Source organism: Mobula birostris, chromosome 12 (assembly GCF_030028105.1).
Source record: "Mobula birostris isolate sMobBir1 chromosome 12, sMobBir1.hap1, whole genome shotgun sequence".
NCBI lineage: Eukaryota > Metazoa > Chordata > Chondrichthyes > Myliobatiformes > Myliobatidae > Mobula > Mobula birostris.
The window spans coordinates 91,141,631-91,154,235 of record NC_092381.1 but is presented as its reverse complement, the minus strand read 5'-3'; the positions used below and the strand labels follow the sequence as shown (position 1 = coordinate 91,154,235).

The window sequence follows — 12,605 nt, the reverse complement described above, 5'->3', positions numbered from 1 at the left end:
GTGCCATTAGCATTGGGCAACGTAACGAGCTGCAATGTATGTTACAAACAATAAAAGTTACCTGTTACAAACAATAAAAGTTACTTATGTAAAGCTTTTTGAGATTCTTCTGATAGCCATGGTATACCAAAAGTAAAAATTTTTCCTAAATATTCACATAATATGAGATTGAAGCCTCCTAACACATGCAAAATGCTGGAGGAAATCAACAGGTCAGGCAGCATCTATGGAGGAGAATAAACAGCATTTCATGTTGACACCCTTCACCCTTCATCAGGACTGGGAAGGGGGAAGAAGCCAGAATAAGGGGAGAAGGGAGACGGAGTTAGGATGGTTGGTGGGGAGGTGGGGGGGGGGGGGATGAAATGAGAAGCTGTGGAAAAGGTAAAGGAAGAATTTGATAGGATACGAGAGTGGAACATGTGAGACCAGGAAGGAGAAGGGGCATTGAAAAGGAAAAGGGGAAGGAGGAGGTTATAGGCAGGTGTGGAGAGGAAAGCAATCTATATAGGAAGTTCAGGAAACATTAGAGTTGTGGGTCAGGGCAGGAAGGATATAGAGGAAGGAATACCCTGTTTGTTGAAGGAGGAGGGCATCCCTGATGTTCTGGAAAGCCTCATACATATTTTCAGCTATTTGAAACTAGCCAGTTCAATTCAGTCAGTCTGCCTTACTCAGTTCAATAATACTTTCTCCACTTGCATTCCCACCTGCAGTACTGCGCAGAAGTCTCAGTCACATATATATCGCACAGTATTATATTTGTTAATATGGAGCAGAGAATGAGTGCAAAGTATGTTGGGAATGGTGAGGATACAGTACTGTGGGAGGGATGTTGGGGCAGGTAGCAGAAAAGAAGTGCCAGGGCAGGGTGGGTGAGGGGAGTGGAATTTACTGGCTCGGGTACAGACATGCACAGCCCTGAGACACCAGACGAGGTCACTTGATTGCAAACAATTGGTTTATTTATCATTACAGAATGTATCTCTGGTGCTTTCTGCTCTCTCCCCACTCCCTTCCCCTTTTCCCAACCATGATTCCCCTTGCCCTGCCCCCTTCCCACTCCCAGTCCACACTAGAGATCCATATCAGGATCGGGTTCATTATCACTCATTTGTCATGACATTAATTACTACAAAAGTCTTTGGCACTCTGGTTATATACAGTATATCTGCCTAAGACTTTAGCACTACATTGCAGAGGGTCAGTAACCTCATTATCCCGTATTGCATACATTTTGGTGTTTGGCTTGTGCAAAATCTTGTTGCAAAATAGGGATTCAGATTGTCATTGCTTTTCTATTTCTATGTTCATTCATTCATAGGAAGTAAAGTTTACAGGAAATTAATAAGGGAGAAAAATACCAGCTCTAACCTTTGGGCCAAATTGAATAGATACGTCTTATGGTGACTGTATGAAAATGAGTACAATTTTTGTTTTAAATCACAGGATCCTATTCATAAACAGAAGCAAAAAAAGATTTTGTTTGGTTCACTACTTAACTTGGTTGACATGAAATTTGATATGACAAGGAAAATTGCTTTTCATATTCTTCATGAAAAATTAAAAGAGACATATAAGGGTGAAATTATATGCACCAAGAACAAATGTAAAGCATTCTTCGTACTGAGGACAATACTACTACTTTCCTACAGACCTGGTACATCACTACTACTGCCGACAATGTTTAGCATTGCATATTGGACCGCCACCAATTACCCCCCAAAAACTTCAGCAAGTTCAGTACATCTATGAACGCACACGTAACTGCAGAAGACCCAAATCTATTGGTACATTTTGCTATTGTAACCTGGAAGGGACTTATTTTGAATTGATTGCAATGGACAAAAAGTTGCCAGGAATTAATATAATTTTGAATTATGTTTCATATATTTAAGCTAATTTAAATATTTTTAAATGTTTTTAAAGTAATATTAAACCTTTTTCCCCCACATACAGTAACTTGTTTAATCTCTTATAGTTTTAGATCATGTCCGAATGTTTCTGAATGTCAGAAACTTTCACATTTTTAGAAATAAAGCCACAGTTGGTAATTCTAAACATTATTGGCAACATGCGGCACTCTGCTTCCAAAATTCAATACCGTTTACATCAAGGAGAACAGACTCAATAATATATATTGTTACTTTATAGCACTCCTAATGAAGGATATACTTCCAGATAAGATAAGCTAAGCAAAGTGGTTTGGCTAATCATTAAATGTTTTATTTGTTCGGTAGTTTTCAAGTGGATCCAACTGTATACTTGTAGCAATGTTTATCAGTTACATAGTATATAGAAATACAATTTATGTGCTTGCTAATTCTTCTCCTCCAAGCCAGCAGATGGCAGAATGCTTTTGAAGGATCATCTTCTCCCACTGTTTTTGATCTTTGTCAAACATCATTTTGGTTTAATTCTGTAAGGGATGTGCTGACAGACATGTAGACTGAGCAGTGTTGAATAAAGGATGAAACTCAGTTTCAACCATTGTTTGCATGTTAAAATAAACACAGTATTTTCCCCTTCCCTTGAAGTTGACAGGATATACATGTGGGCAACCCTGCTGTCATCCCGAGGGATCTAGCATTGTACAAGCAACATGTTCTCATTGAAGGATGCAGCTGGACAGTGTTGGAAGTAAGCTTTTTGCTATCTAATGTAAGCCACATAAATGTTCAAAGCATTTTGGGAAAACTCATTTTGACAATCTTAATAGAAATCAGTATCTCTCTGTGAGATTAACAAAATAAAATAAAACTGGACACCAGTGAAGATCAAGAGAAGGTGAAATTTTCATGCTGGACTATTTCATTGTTTTCGTATAATGCTAATAATTATTTCAAAGAAGAATACATTTTTCTTCTGAAATGCAATTCACTGGAAAGATATTCAGAAGAAAAGGATTCAATAGACAAAACATTGAATCATTCACTAATTCTGAAGTAAATAATTCCAGGATTATTGATGACTTCATTGTAACCAGCGATGAGAGTGGTTTCAAGTCCTAGGTAACAGGCGATGAGCAAAGATAACATGTAGATAGCAAAGATCAATAGAAGGGAGCTCCTGAAAGCAGCATCATCAGTACAAGACTCGAAGATTGTAAGGCCAGTTGAAGAGAATGCCAGCGTATGGAATCACAGGGGAAGAGTCAAAGACTGACAACGTGGATGTGAGTTGAAAACAGCACTGCTGAATTTATCAGATAACACACAGCTGAATGAAGAGTATATTATCACTTAAAACTCAGCAATGTAGATGTCAAATATGAAAAAAAATTATATAAAATTTCAAAAGACAAATCTGGCCAATTTAGCACAAAAATCCAGATACTAAATACCATGACTACTCAAAGTTTCCAATTCTTTTGGATCACCAATCTCTGAGGAACTTTGAGGAGTTGTTAAAGAGTAGAATCTTGCAGAACAAGAAATCTAACTGCAGAAAAAGATGAAGAACAAGATCGAGAGGCACCTGAATAAGTTATATTCTTAATATATGACCAAGCTTTACATTTCCAAACAACATTCTAATCTTTATCAACAATTCACTGGTTTACGCAAAGGTGAGGATAACATATCCTCCATTGAGTTCAGTCAAGATCAGTTGCCTAGAATCATGATTTTTTTAAGTTTTGAGAATATGGAATCAGAATCAGGTTTAATATTACCGACATATGTCATGGACATTTGTTGTCTTTGCGGCAGCAGTGCAATGCAGTACATAATAATGGAGACAAAGCATGAATTACAATACGTATATAATATAAAATAGTTAAATTAAATGAGTAGTGCAAAAATAGTAACAAAAAGTAGTAAGGATGTGTTTATGGGTTCAATGTCCATTCAGAAATCAGATGGAAGAGGGGAAGAAGCTGTTCCTGAATCATTGAGTGTGTGTCTTCAGGCTCATGTACCTTCTCCCTGATGGCAGCGATGTGAACAGAGCATGGCCTGGGTGATGGAGATTGTTAGTAATGTATTCCACCTTTTTGAGGCATTGCTTCTTGACAATATCCTGCATGCTATGGATACTAGTGCCCATGAGGGAGCTGACGATGATTTCAACTCTCTTTACCAATGTAATTAGTCCAAATATAAGGGATATCAGATTTTGTTACTATTCTGACTTAATTATAACATACAGTATTGCAGTGTATATCTTGCAAACATTTGTTAGCACATACTTTAAATCAATGCAATGTCACAACATTAAAAATGAAAATTTCTGAATAATGGGCTGAATTTCTTTGAAATTAGCCTTGAAACTTCTTCAGTCCTCCGGGAACTGACCATGTTCAGTGCTCAAGTTAGAAAGGACAAAATTTTATATTGACTCTTGCCTATCCCCTTAATGTCAAAGGATTTAGCTCAGTTATTGTCACAGCCAGAGTTTGAAGAAGAAAGAACAGGTGAGCTCAGTAAATTATGAAGTCCTGCTGTAGAAACTGATGGCTTTGCCCAATTACATTTGGAATATTAATCAATTTGAAAGGTGTAGAGTGGTGTGCACACAGGATTAATTATTCTGGTCAGGTATCAACTTTGAACAACTTTATTTAAGAGGCACTCAAAGAAGTGATGTTAAAGCAGAATAGATCTATAAGACAGTAGAGTTCTAATTACACTGCATCAAAGACATTAATTTGGCTGGGATGACAAGACCTCTAGAGGATATCAAAGTTATCTTCAGCAGAGTAATGTTCCAGAGAAGGGAAATCAGATGATTTCTTTTTACTGTGACTATTTAAATCCTGAGGATCTTTTGAATACAAATCCATTAAGAGTAGGCTTCCTCATGAAAAGTAAGATACATAGTAAAGGCACAATTGCATGCACAGAGTGACTCCAAGGCCTCATGTAAGTTTAGTTACAGCAGGATAAGTCAGAGGATTCAGAGTTGTAGTGAGTTAAGTTACCCACAACCAGTTCAGATGCTTGATCATGTAGGATTATACCTGTTCCTGAACAATGGTGAAGTGGCACCTAAGGATCCTGTACTCCTGCTCCAAAGGTAGTAGTGAGAAGAGAGCATGGCCTAGATGGTGTGAGTTTTTGATGGTGGATGCTGCTTTCTACTGGCATCACACATGCAAATATACTCAGTGGTAGGGAGGGCTTTGCCTGTGATGGCCCACCATCAACAATAATGATCTGTAACCAGTTCACAATCTCAGTGTTAACCTGCAGCAGTCTGCCGCTCATCCACAGCCACACATTGAATGCAGTTGAACTCTCCATAGCAGGGTAGTACATGAAACGCGGTCACAGGAAGGCAACATCCATTATCAGGGGACCCTCACCATCTAGGCCATGCTTTCTTCTCACTGCCGCCATCAGGAAGGAGGAACACGAGCCTCAGGATTCATACCACCAGGTTCAGAAACAGTTACTACCCCTCCGCCATCAGGCTTCTGAACCAAGGGGTTCAGCCACATCATTGAAATGACCCCACACCCTATGGACTCACTTTCAAGGACAATTTATCTCATGCTCTCAATACTTATTGCTTATTTATTTTGTTTTGTATTTGCTCAGTTTAATGAATTCTGCACACTGGTTGAATGCCCAAGTTGGTGTATCTTTCATTGATTCTTTTATGGTTATTATTCCATTAAGAACTTTCTGAGTAGGCCTGCAAGAAATTGAATCTCATGGTAGTGTATGGTGACATATATGTACTTTGATAATAAATTTACTTTGAACTTTGAAATCTTAGCAATTCCAAATATCACTGTTACTCATAGTCATAGAGAAACATAGTGCAAAACAAGACCTTTAACTCACTAAATCCCTGACAACCAACATCACCTAGTTCACAGGACAACCAAATCTATGACAACCAACACAACCCCATTTACAGGATACCAAATCCATGACAGCCAACACTACCCACTTTACATGACAACCAGCACCACTCTGTTTACACTGCATTAATTCCATTTTTTAAAAAACTCTTCAACATTCTTGTCAACTCTACCCAGATTCTACCATCCTCCTGCACAACCAGAAACAATTTACAGTGTTCAATTAATTTAAGAAACCAGTGAACCCAGAGAAAACCCATTATGATCCCAAGGAAAATGTGCAAAAAGACCACACAGACAGCAACAGGGTTAGGATTAAAACCAGGTCACTGGAGCTGCATCCATCACCACCAGCCTCCACCTGGACAGAAAAGACACATACGTTCGAATGCTGTTCATAGACTTCAGTTCAGCATTCAACACAATCATTCCTCAGCACCTGATTGGAAAGCTGAGCCTACTGGGCCTGAACACTTCCCTCTCCAACTGGACCCTAGCCTTCCTGACTGGGAGACCCCAGTCAGTCCGGATTGGAAGCAGCGTCTCCAACACCATCACACTGAGCACGGGGGCCCCTCAGGGCTGTGTGCTCAGTCCACTGCTGTTCACTCTGCTGACCCACGACTGTGCTGCAACACACAGCTCGAACCACACCATCAAGTTCGCCAATGACACGACCGTGGTGGGTCTCATCAGCAAGAACGATGAGTCAGCATACAGAGAGGAGGTGCAGTGGCTAACGGACTGGTGCAGAGCCAACAACCTGTCTCTGAATGTGATCAAAACAAAAGAGATAGTTATTGACTTCAGGAGGACACGGAACGACCACTCTCCACTGAACATTGACGGCTCCTCCGTTGAGATCATTAAGAGCACCAAATTTCTTGGTATTCACCTGGTGGAGAATCTCACCTGGTCCCTCAACACCAGCTCCACAGCCAAGAAAGCCCAGCAGCAACTCTACTTTCTGCGAAGGCTGAGAAAAGTCCATCTCCCACCCCCCATCCTCACCACATTCTACAGAGGTTGTATTGAGAACATCCTGAGCAGCTGCATCACTGCCTGGTTCGTGAATTGCACCATCTTGGATCGCAAGGCCCTGCAGGGGATAGTGAGGTCAGCTGAGAAGATCATTGGGGTCTTTCTTCCTGCTATTAGAGATATTTACACTGCACGCTGCACCCGCAAAGCAAACAGCATTATGAAGGACCCCATGCACCCCTCATACAAACTCTTCTCCCTCCTGCTATCTGGCAAAAGGTACGGAAGCATTTGGGCTCTCACGACCAGACTGTGCAACAGTTTCTTCCCCCAAGCCATCAGACTCCTCAATACTCAGAGTCTAGACTGACATCTACATCATTTTTTATTATTATATTGTAATTTGTCCTCTACGGTGCCTATTGTCTTGTTTATTAATTATTGTACTGCCTTGCACTGTTTTGTGCACTTTATGTAGTCCTGTGCAGGTCTGTAGTCTAGTGCAGTTTTTATGTTGTTTTACGTAGTCTAGTGTAGCCTTGTGCTGTCTCACATAGTTTAGTGTAGTTTTGTGTTGTTTCATGTAGCACTAGGATCCTGGAGGAACGTTGTTTCGTTTTTACTGTGTACTGTACCAGCAGCTTATTCTCGAAATGACAATAAACTTGACTTGACTTGCAAGGCAGTAGCTCTACTAACTGTTCCACTGTGCCAACAGAGCTCAGGTTAATTCCACATGACCACCAATACTAAATGTAAATATGGAATGCATAAGGATAAGGCTACATTTGGAGTACTGTGAGCACTTTTGGGTCCCATATCTAAGAAAGGATTGTCTCATATTGGAGAGGGTCCAGAGGAACATTATCAGCATCATTGCAGGAATGAAACGGTTAATATACGAGGAGTGTTTGACAGCTTTGAGCCTGTACTTGCTGGGATTTAGAAGAAAGACGGGTAATCTCACTGAAACCTTTCAAGTAATGGAAAGCCTAGACAGAGTGGATACGCACAGGCTGTATCCACAAGGTGGGAGATCGAGCTCACAACCACAAAATAGAAGGACACCCCTTTAGAATAGAGATGAGAAGGAATTTGTTGAGCCTAAGGCTGGTGAATCTGTGGAATTCACAGATCTGTGTAGAGCAAGTTATTCACTATATCCAAAGGTTTATGGGAGAAGGCAGGAGAACGGAGTTGAGAAGGAAAATAAATAAGTCATGATTAAATGGTGGAGTAGACTTGATGTGCTGAAAGGTCTAGTTCTGCTCCTGCCTTTTGGACACACTGTTATTTTTCATCAAAAGGGATAATCCCCAAACCATTAAATTAAAACGAGATTGTTGCAATCCTTAACCTCTGCAAGCCTCACGAATTCCTCTAAAGATTACAGCTCATATCACATTCATTCTCCAAGCTAGTGGACAATATCTCTCCCACCCTACCTCTCCAGCTCTTTGACAAGGGCAAATTTGGACCTTACTGGAGCTGATGTGCACAGGTTGCGTCCTCACCACCCCGGAGGTGACTTCAACATAAACAAAACATCAGCACGCCAGTGAGCTCCCTGTCCATGGCTTACTGTTTGACACCAATGTTCATTACTGAAGACTGTCAAGACATCAGATGCCTTATGACTGTAAAATGACTCAATTCCCTGCAACTCATCGAGGACACAACTGCAAATGATGTACAATCATTGGCAGACCTCAAAAATGCATCAGCACAATCTTTATTGAACATGGAGATGAAATTTGAAATTTTTGAAAATAATATCAATAACAGCTGGAGAGAAACACCCTATGTTTGTAACATATTTTGCAAAGTGAAGCATGCATTTTGCTTTAAGGCACAGTTTTCGATAATGTAGTTATTATGCAGACACCACTGACTGCTCACATTTGCCTGCAGATATATATTACAGTGTTAGTCAATGACATGACTGGGCTACCTCATGGTAGAAAGAGAGGAACCCAGAATGTTATAAACACAGGCAGCAACTGGCAGCTTAGAATCTGATGAACTGCAGTTTATTTTCTTTGGTGCTGTTGACTACAATTTTAGATTCAGATTTATTTATCGTAAGTATATCAAAACCTACAGAGAAATGTGTCGTTTGCGTTAACAGCCAACACACTCAAGGATGTGCAAGAGATAGACCTCAAGTATTGCCATGCATTCCAGTGCTAACGTAGCAAAACCACAATGTTCAACACGACAACGCAATATACCACATTGAACACAAGCAGGAACAACAACAAAACAAGCCTCTTTCCTACCTGCCCATCCCCTCACACCCAGAGGCTTTGAACTGCAGGATAGATGATCTTTGAGGCACCAGTTCCTGGCCTTGGACTCTAAAACTCATAGACATTTAGTGGGTAACCTCCAGTCTCTGGCCCGGACAGACCCTCTTTCTCTGGATTTACCAAATTCAGTCTTTCTACCTCCAGGTTCGCTGAGCTCTGGACTTCGACAACCTCTGGGCATCGATCTCAGGATGTGCTGATCACAGGGTTGACCTTCTACGGGCCTCAACGCCAGGCTTGAACTTTGCACCTTGACCCCAGGATTCATGAATCATGAGTTAGGCCTTTGGGCCTTGACCTCAGTTCTAGCTAAACAGGGGTTTGCCTCCAGGCCTTGACCAACCTGACTAATGGGATCGTAGACCTTTGACTGCCCAGTGCTTTGGGCCTTGATTTCTGTACTCACACAGACCTCAGATCCTGATAGCCTGGGGTGTCACTAGCCCTTGTAACTTGTGCCTATATGGACCTTTGACTCAGGATTCGGCAATCCTGGGACCACTAGTCTTCTCAGCACCTGTCCATCCAACCTGACCTCAGGATCATGACCTTCAAATGCAGAGCTTTCTAACCTACATACCAAACACAGCTTTCTGACCCAGATTCTTCATCCTTGTCCGTAACTCCTAACATGACCCCTAATTAATCACACTGTCCTCCAAACCATTCCTACAAACCAAAAACAAAAAACAGGTCTGAGCCATGACAATAACAGATATCACAGCTCGGCACGAACTTGACCCAATCCTCGGCTTCTGCCCGTTTCTTCCTTTACTGCCCCAATCTCTTACTCTCACTCATCCCTGTTTCTAAACCTTAACCTGACTTCTATCTCCACACAGTGTCCACAAAACCACCCTACAAAGCTCAAACAATCTACCAAACCTGAGCCAGAACCCCATAGAAAATAAATCTACAAAACCACCGTGTCAAGAATTGCCTGGAAAAAGAAATTTGCAGTGTAACCTGGGACATCTTACTTGATAGGGCAGCAATTCATAGATTATTTACTTACAATGACACAGTAGGTCCTGAGGCACACCAATCTCATCAATCCCTTTTGCCTTCATTCTCTCTACAGCCTTGCTCTCTCTCTCAGGCCTATCAATGAATATTTGCCACTTCTGTGCATTAAAGCATAACTTGCAGTGGCCCATTCACTTATGTCTTTAGGAGAAGGGAGGAACTGTAAAACCCATGAAGTTGGAGGAAGGATGTGTGAACTCCACCCAGAAGGCATTTAAGATCACGGTTGAATTCAGGTCTCTAAAACAGTGAGATGTCTACTGTAACTGCTATAACTCTATGTTGGCCGTGAATACAATCAACACCCTTTGACATGCCTCCAACTGCTAAATCAGCAATTGAATAACACTCCACTCAACATAACAGGATGCCAAAATAAACACCAATTTCATGTCTCTGTATCATGGTAAAAATATTATGCTTTTATATACTTTCTTGTCAATGATAGATAGAAATACAGAAACATAGAAAACCTACAGCACAATACAGGCCCTTCAGCCCACAAAGCTGTGCCGAACATGTCCTTGCCTGGTAAATGCAATTAGAAAATTTTCCTCTTGGCATGTCAGTTAACAACTGCCTTACCACTTGGACAATGCCCATAGATTGAAAAGAAAATGCTACATCTTTGCATAAAGAACAAAAGTAGGAACCATAATGTTCTTCAATTCTGTACGTTGTCATAAGTTTGTAAGCAACAAAGCAGAAAATTAAATCATACCTGAAAGTCCCAACAAACACTTGTCCAAGTGCAAGCTCCTTAGTCTGGTTATTGTAACCATAGAAGACATCCCTAAACCAGGTCTGATTTAGAGAAATGTTGGCATCAGCACAATCTGTACCACCGGTGCAGGATTCAGAAATCAGCTGACACATCCGTCCATCTGAAGCTAGTTTGTAATCTTCAATACAACTGAAGAAAAGAAAAAAAAATTGATTAATCATAATAAAGGGAAGAAAACATAACTTTACCTTTATTTAAAACTGCAGGTCATACAAATTAAAAACAATATCCTAATACCAAAAGAGATTTTTAGAATCACCTGGAAGTGAGAAGCAAAAAAAAAGAGAATTGAACTGTTTGGAGACATCATTATTTGGGTAAATATACAGCTTTTATTTCAGCTCTATTACTAAAGAGTTGGAAGCCGAATTTTCATAAAACCAAGGACTTAGACTATCAACTTCTTGTTTGACTTGAGTTATCAGTCGTGAATCCTTGATGCATTTGGCCAATGATGAAGAATCATTAACCTGAAGCATTAACTTTGTTTCCTTTCCCTTGTATTGAATCCAATGCTGTTGAGAGTCTTCAGCATTATTGTATTTTCAGATTTCCAGCATCTGCAGTTTTTGCTGCAATTTCCAATGACTGAACATGTCCATATACATGCACATCATAATTCCTTAATTTCCGAATTATGTGCCTTAAAAGCTCAGTTTTTCCAACTTCAATATAAAGCAAAAGTATTCATGAAAAATTATGTTAAATATTTTGTTTTTTTTTGTGAATGCAAGTAAATTGTGTTACCATGCCTATCATAATTAACTAAGAGGATTAAGTAAGAACAGTAACCTTATGTTGATAATGGAGCACTAGCCTTTTGGCATACTTTGTGATAAGAGGAGCTCCTGCTCAGATTTTCTTATTTTTCCTGGTTGATGAATGTCAATAATTATATTTCTGTAACATTTTAAAGACAACTCCAACTTACTTAGCACTAATTGCAAAAGAAATATGAGAAGTCATGAATCAATGATAACACAAAATTACATTAACTTTGCAAAACAAATGTACTGCAACCATATGTACATTTTCTGAACAGACATGATTTCACATTTTTCTTTCTCCTAGTCTTGAGTATTTTCAGAATTTCTGTTATTATTTTGGATTTCCAACATCTGAAGCACTTTTTTTTTTGAAGATATTCATGTATCATTTCACCTTTAACTTGGAACTTTTAATTTTATTCACCTTTGAGTCTCAGTTTATCCGAGCACTTGGCACTTCATTTTAAAGGTGATTGTAAGCTGAAACCAAAAGGTAATGACTGTTCCTACTTCCATTTTATTTTGCAAGTTTCTAATTCTGTGGACAATTTAATTCTTTACTAGCTAAAATCCAAAAAAATGAGTTAAGTCTATTATAGCCAGAAAGGTTTGAATTTTACTTTACTTCCACTTTATTCTGCAAGTTTCTAATTCTGGGGACAATTTAATTCTTTACTAGCTAAAATCCAAAAAAAAGAGTTAAGTCTATTATAACCAGAAAGGTTTGAATTTTACTTTACTTCCACTTTATTTTGGAAGCTTCTAATTCTGTGGACAATTTAATTCTTTACTAGCTAAAATCCAAAAAAAGGAGTAAGTCTATTATAGCCAGAAAGGTTTGAATTTTACTTCCCCCAAATGAAATGATTTCAGAATCTGTCACAATTATTAGCAACAATGCCGAACTCCAACATTTATGAGAAGTATCA

At 39.5% G+C, this 12,605-nt stretch overlaps 1 protein-coding gene across 1 annotated transcript in view; it reads right to left on the bottom strand.

Annotated features, from left to right (window-relative positions):
* Nucleotides 1-12,605, bottom strand: part of astn1 (astrotactin 1) — a 2,762,425-nt gene that overhangs the window by 879,120 nt on the left and 1,870,700 nt on the right. The window contains exon 14 of the mRNA XM_072274559.1: nucleotides 10,847-11,038. Within this exon, the coding sequence (XP_072130660.1) occupies nucleotides 10,847-11,038 (192 nt within the window). The remainder of the gene's footprint in view (nucleotides 1-10,846; nucleotides 11,039-12,605) is intronic.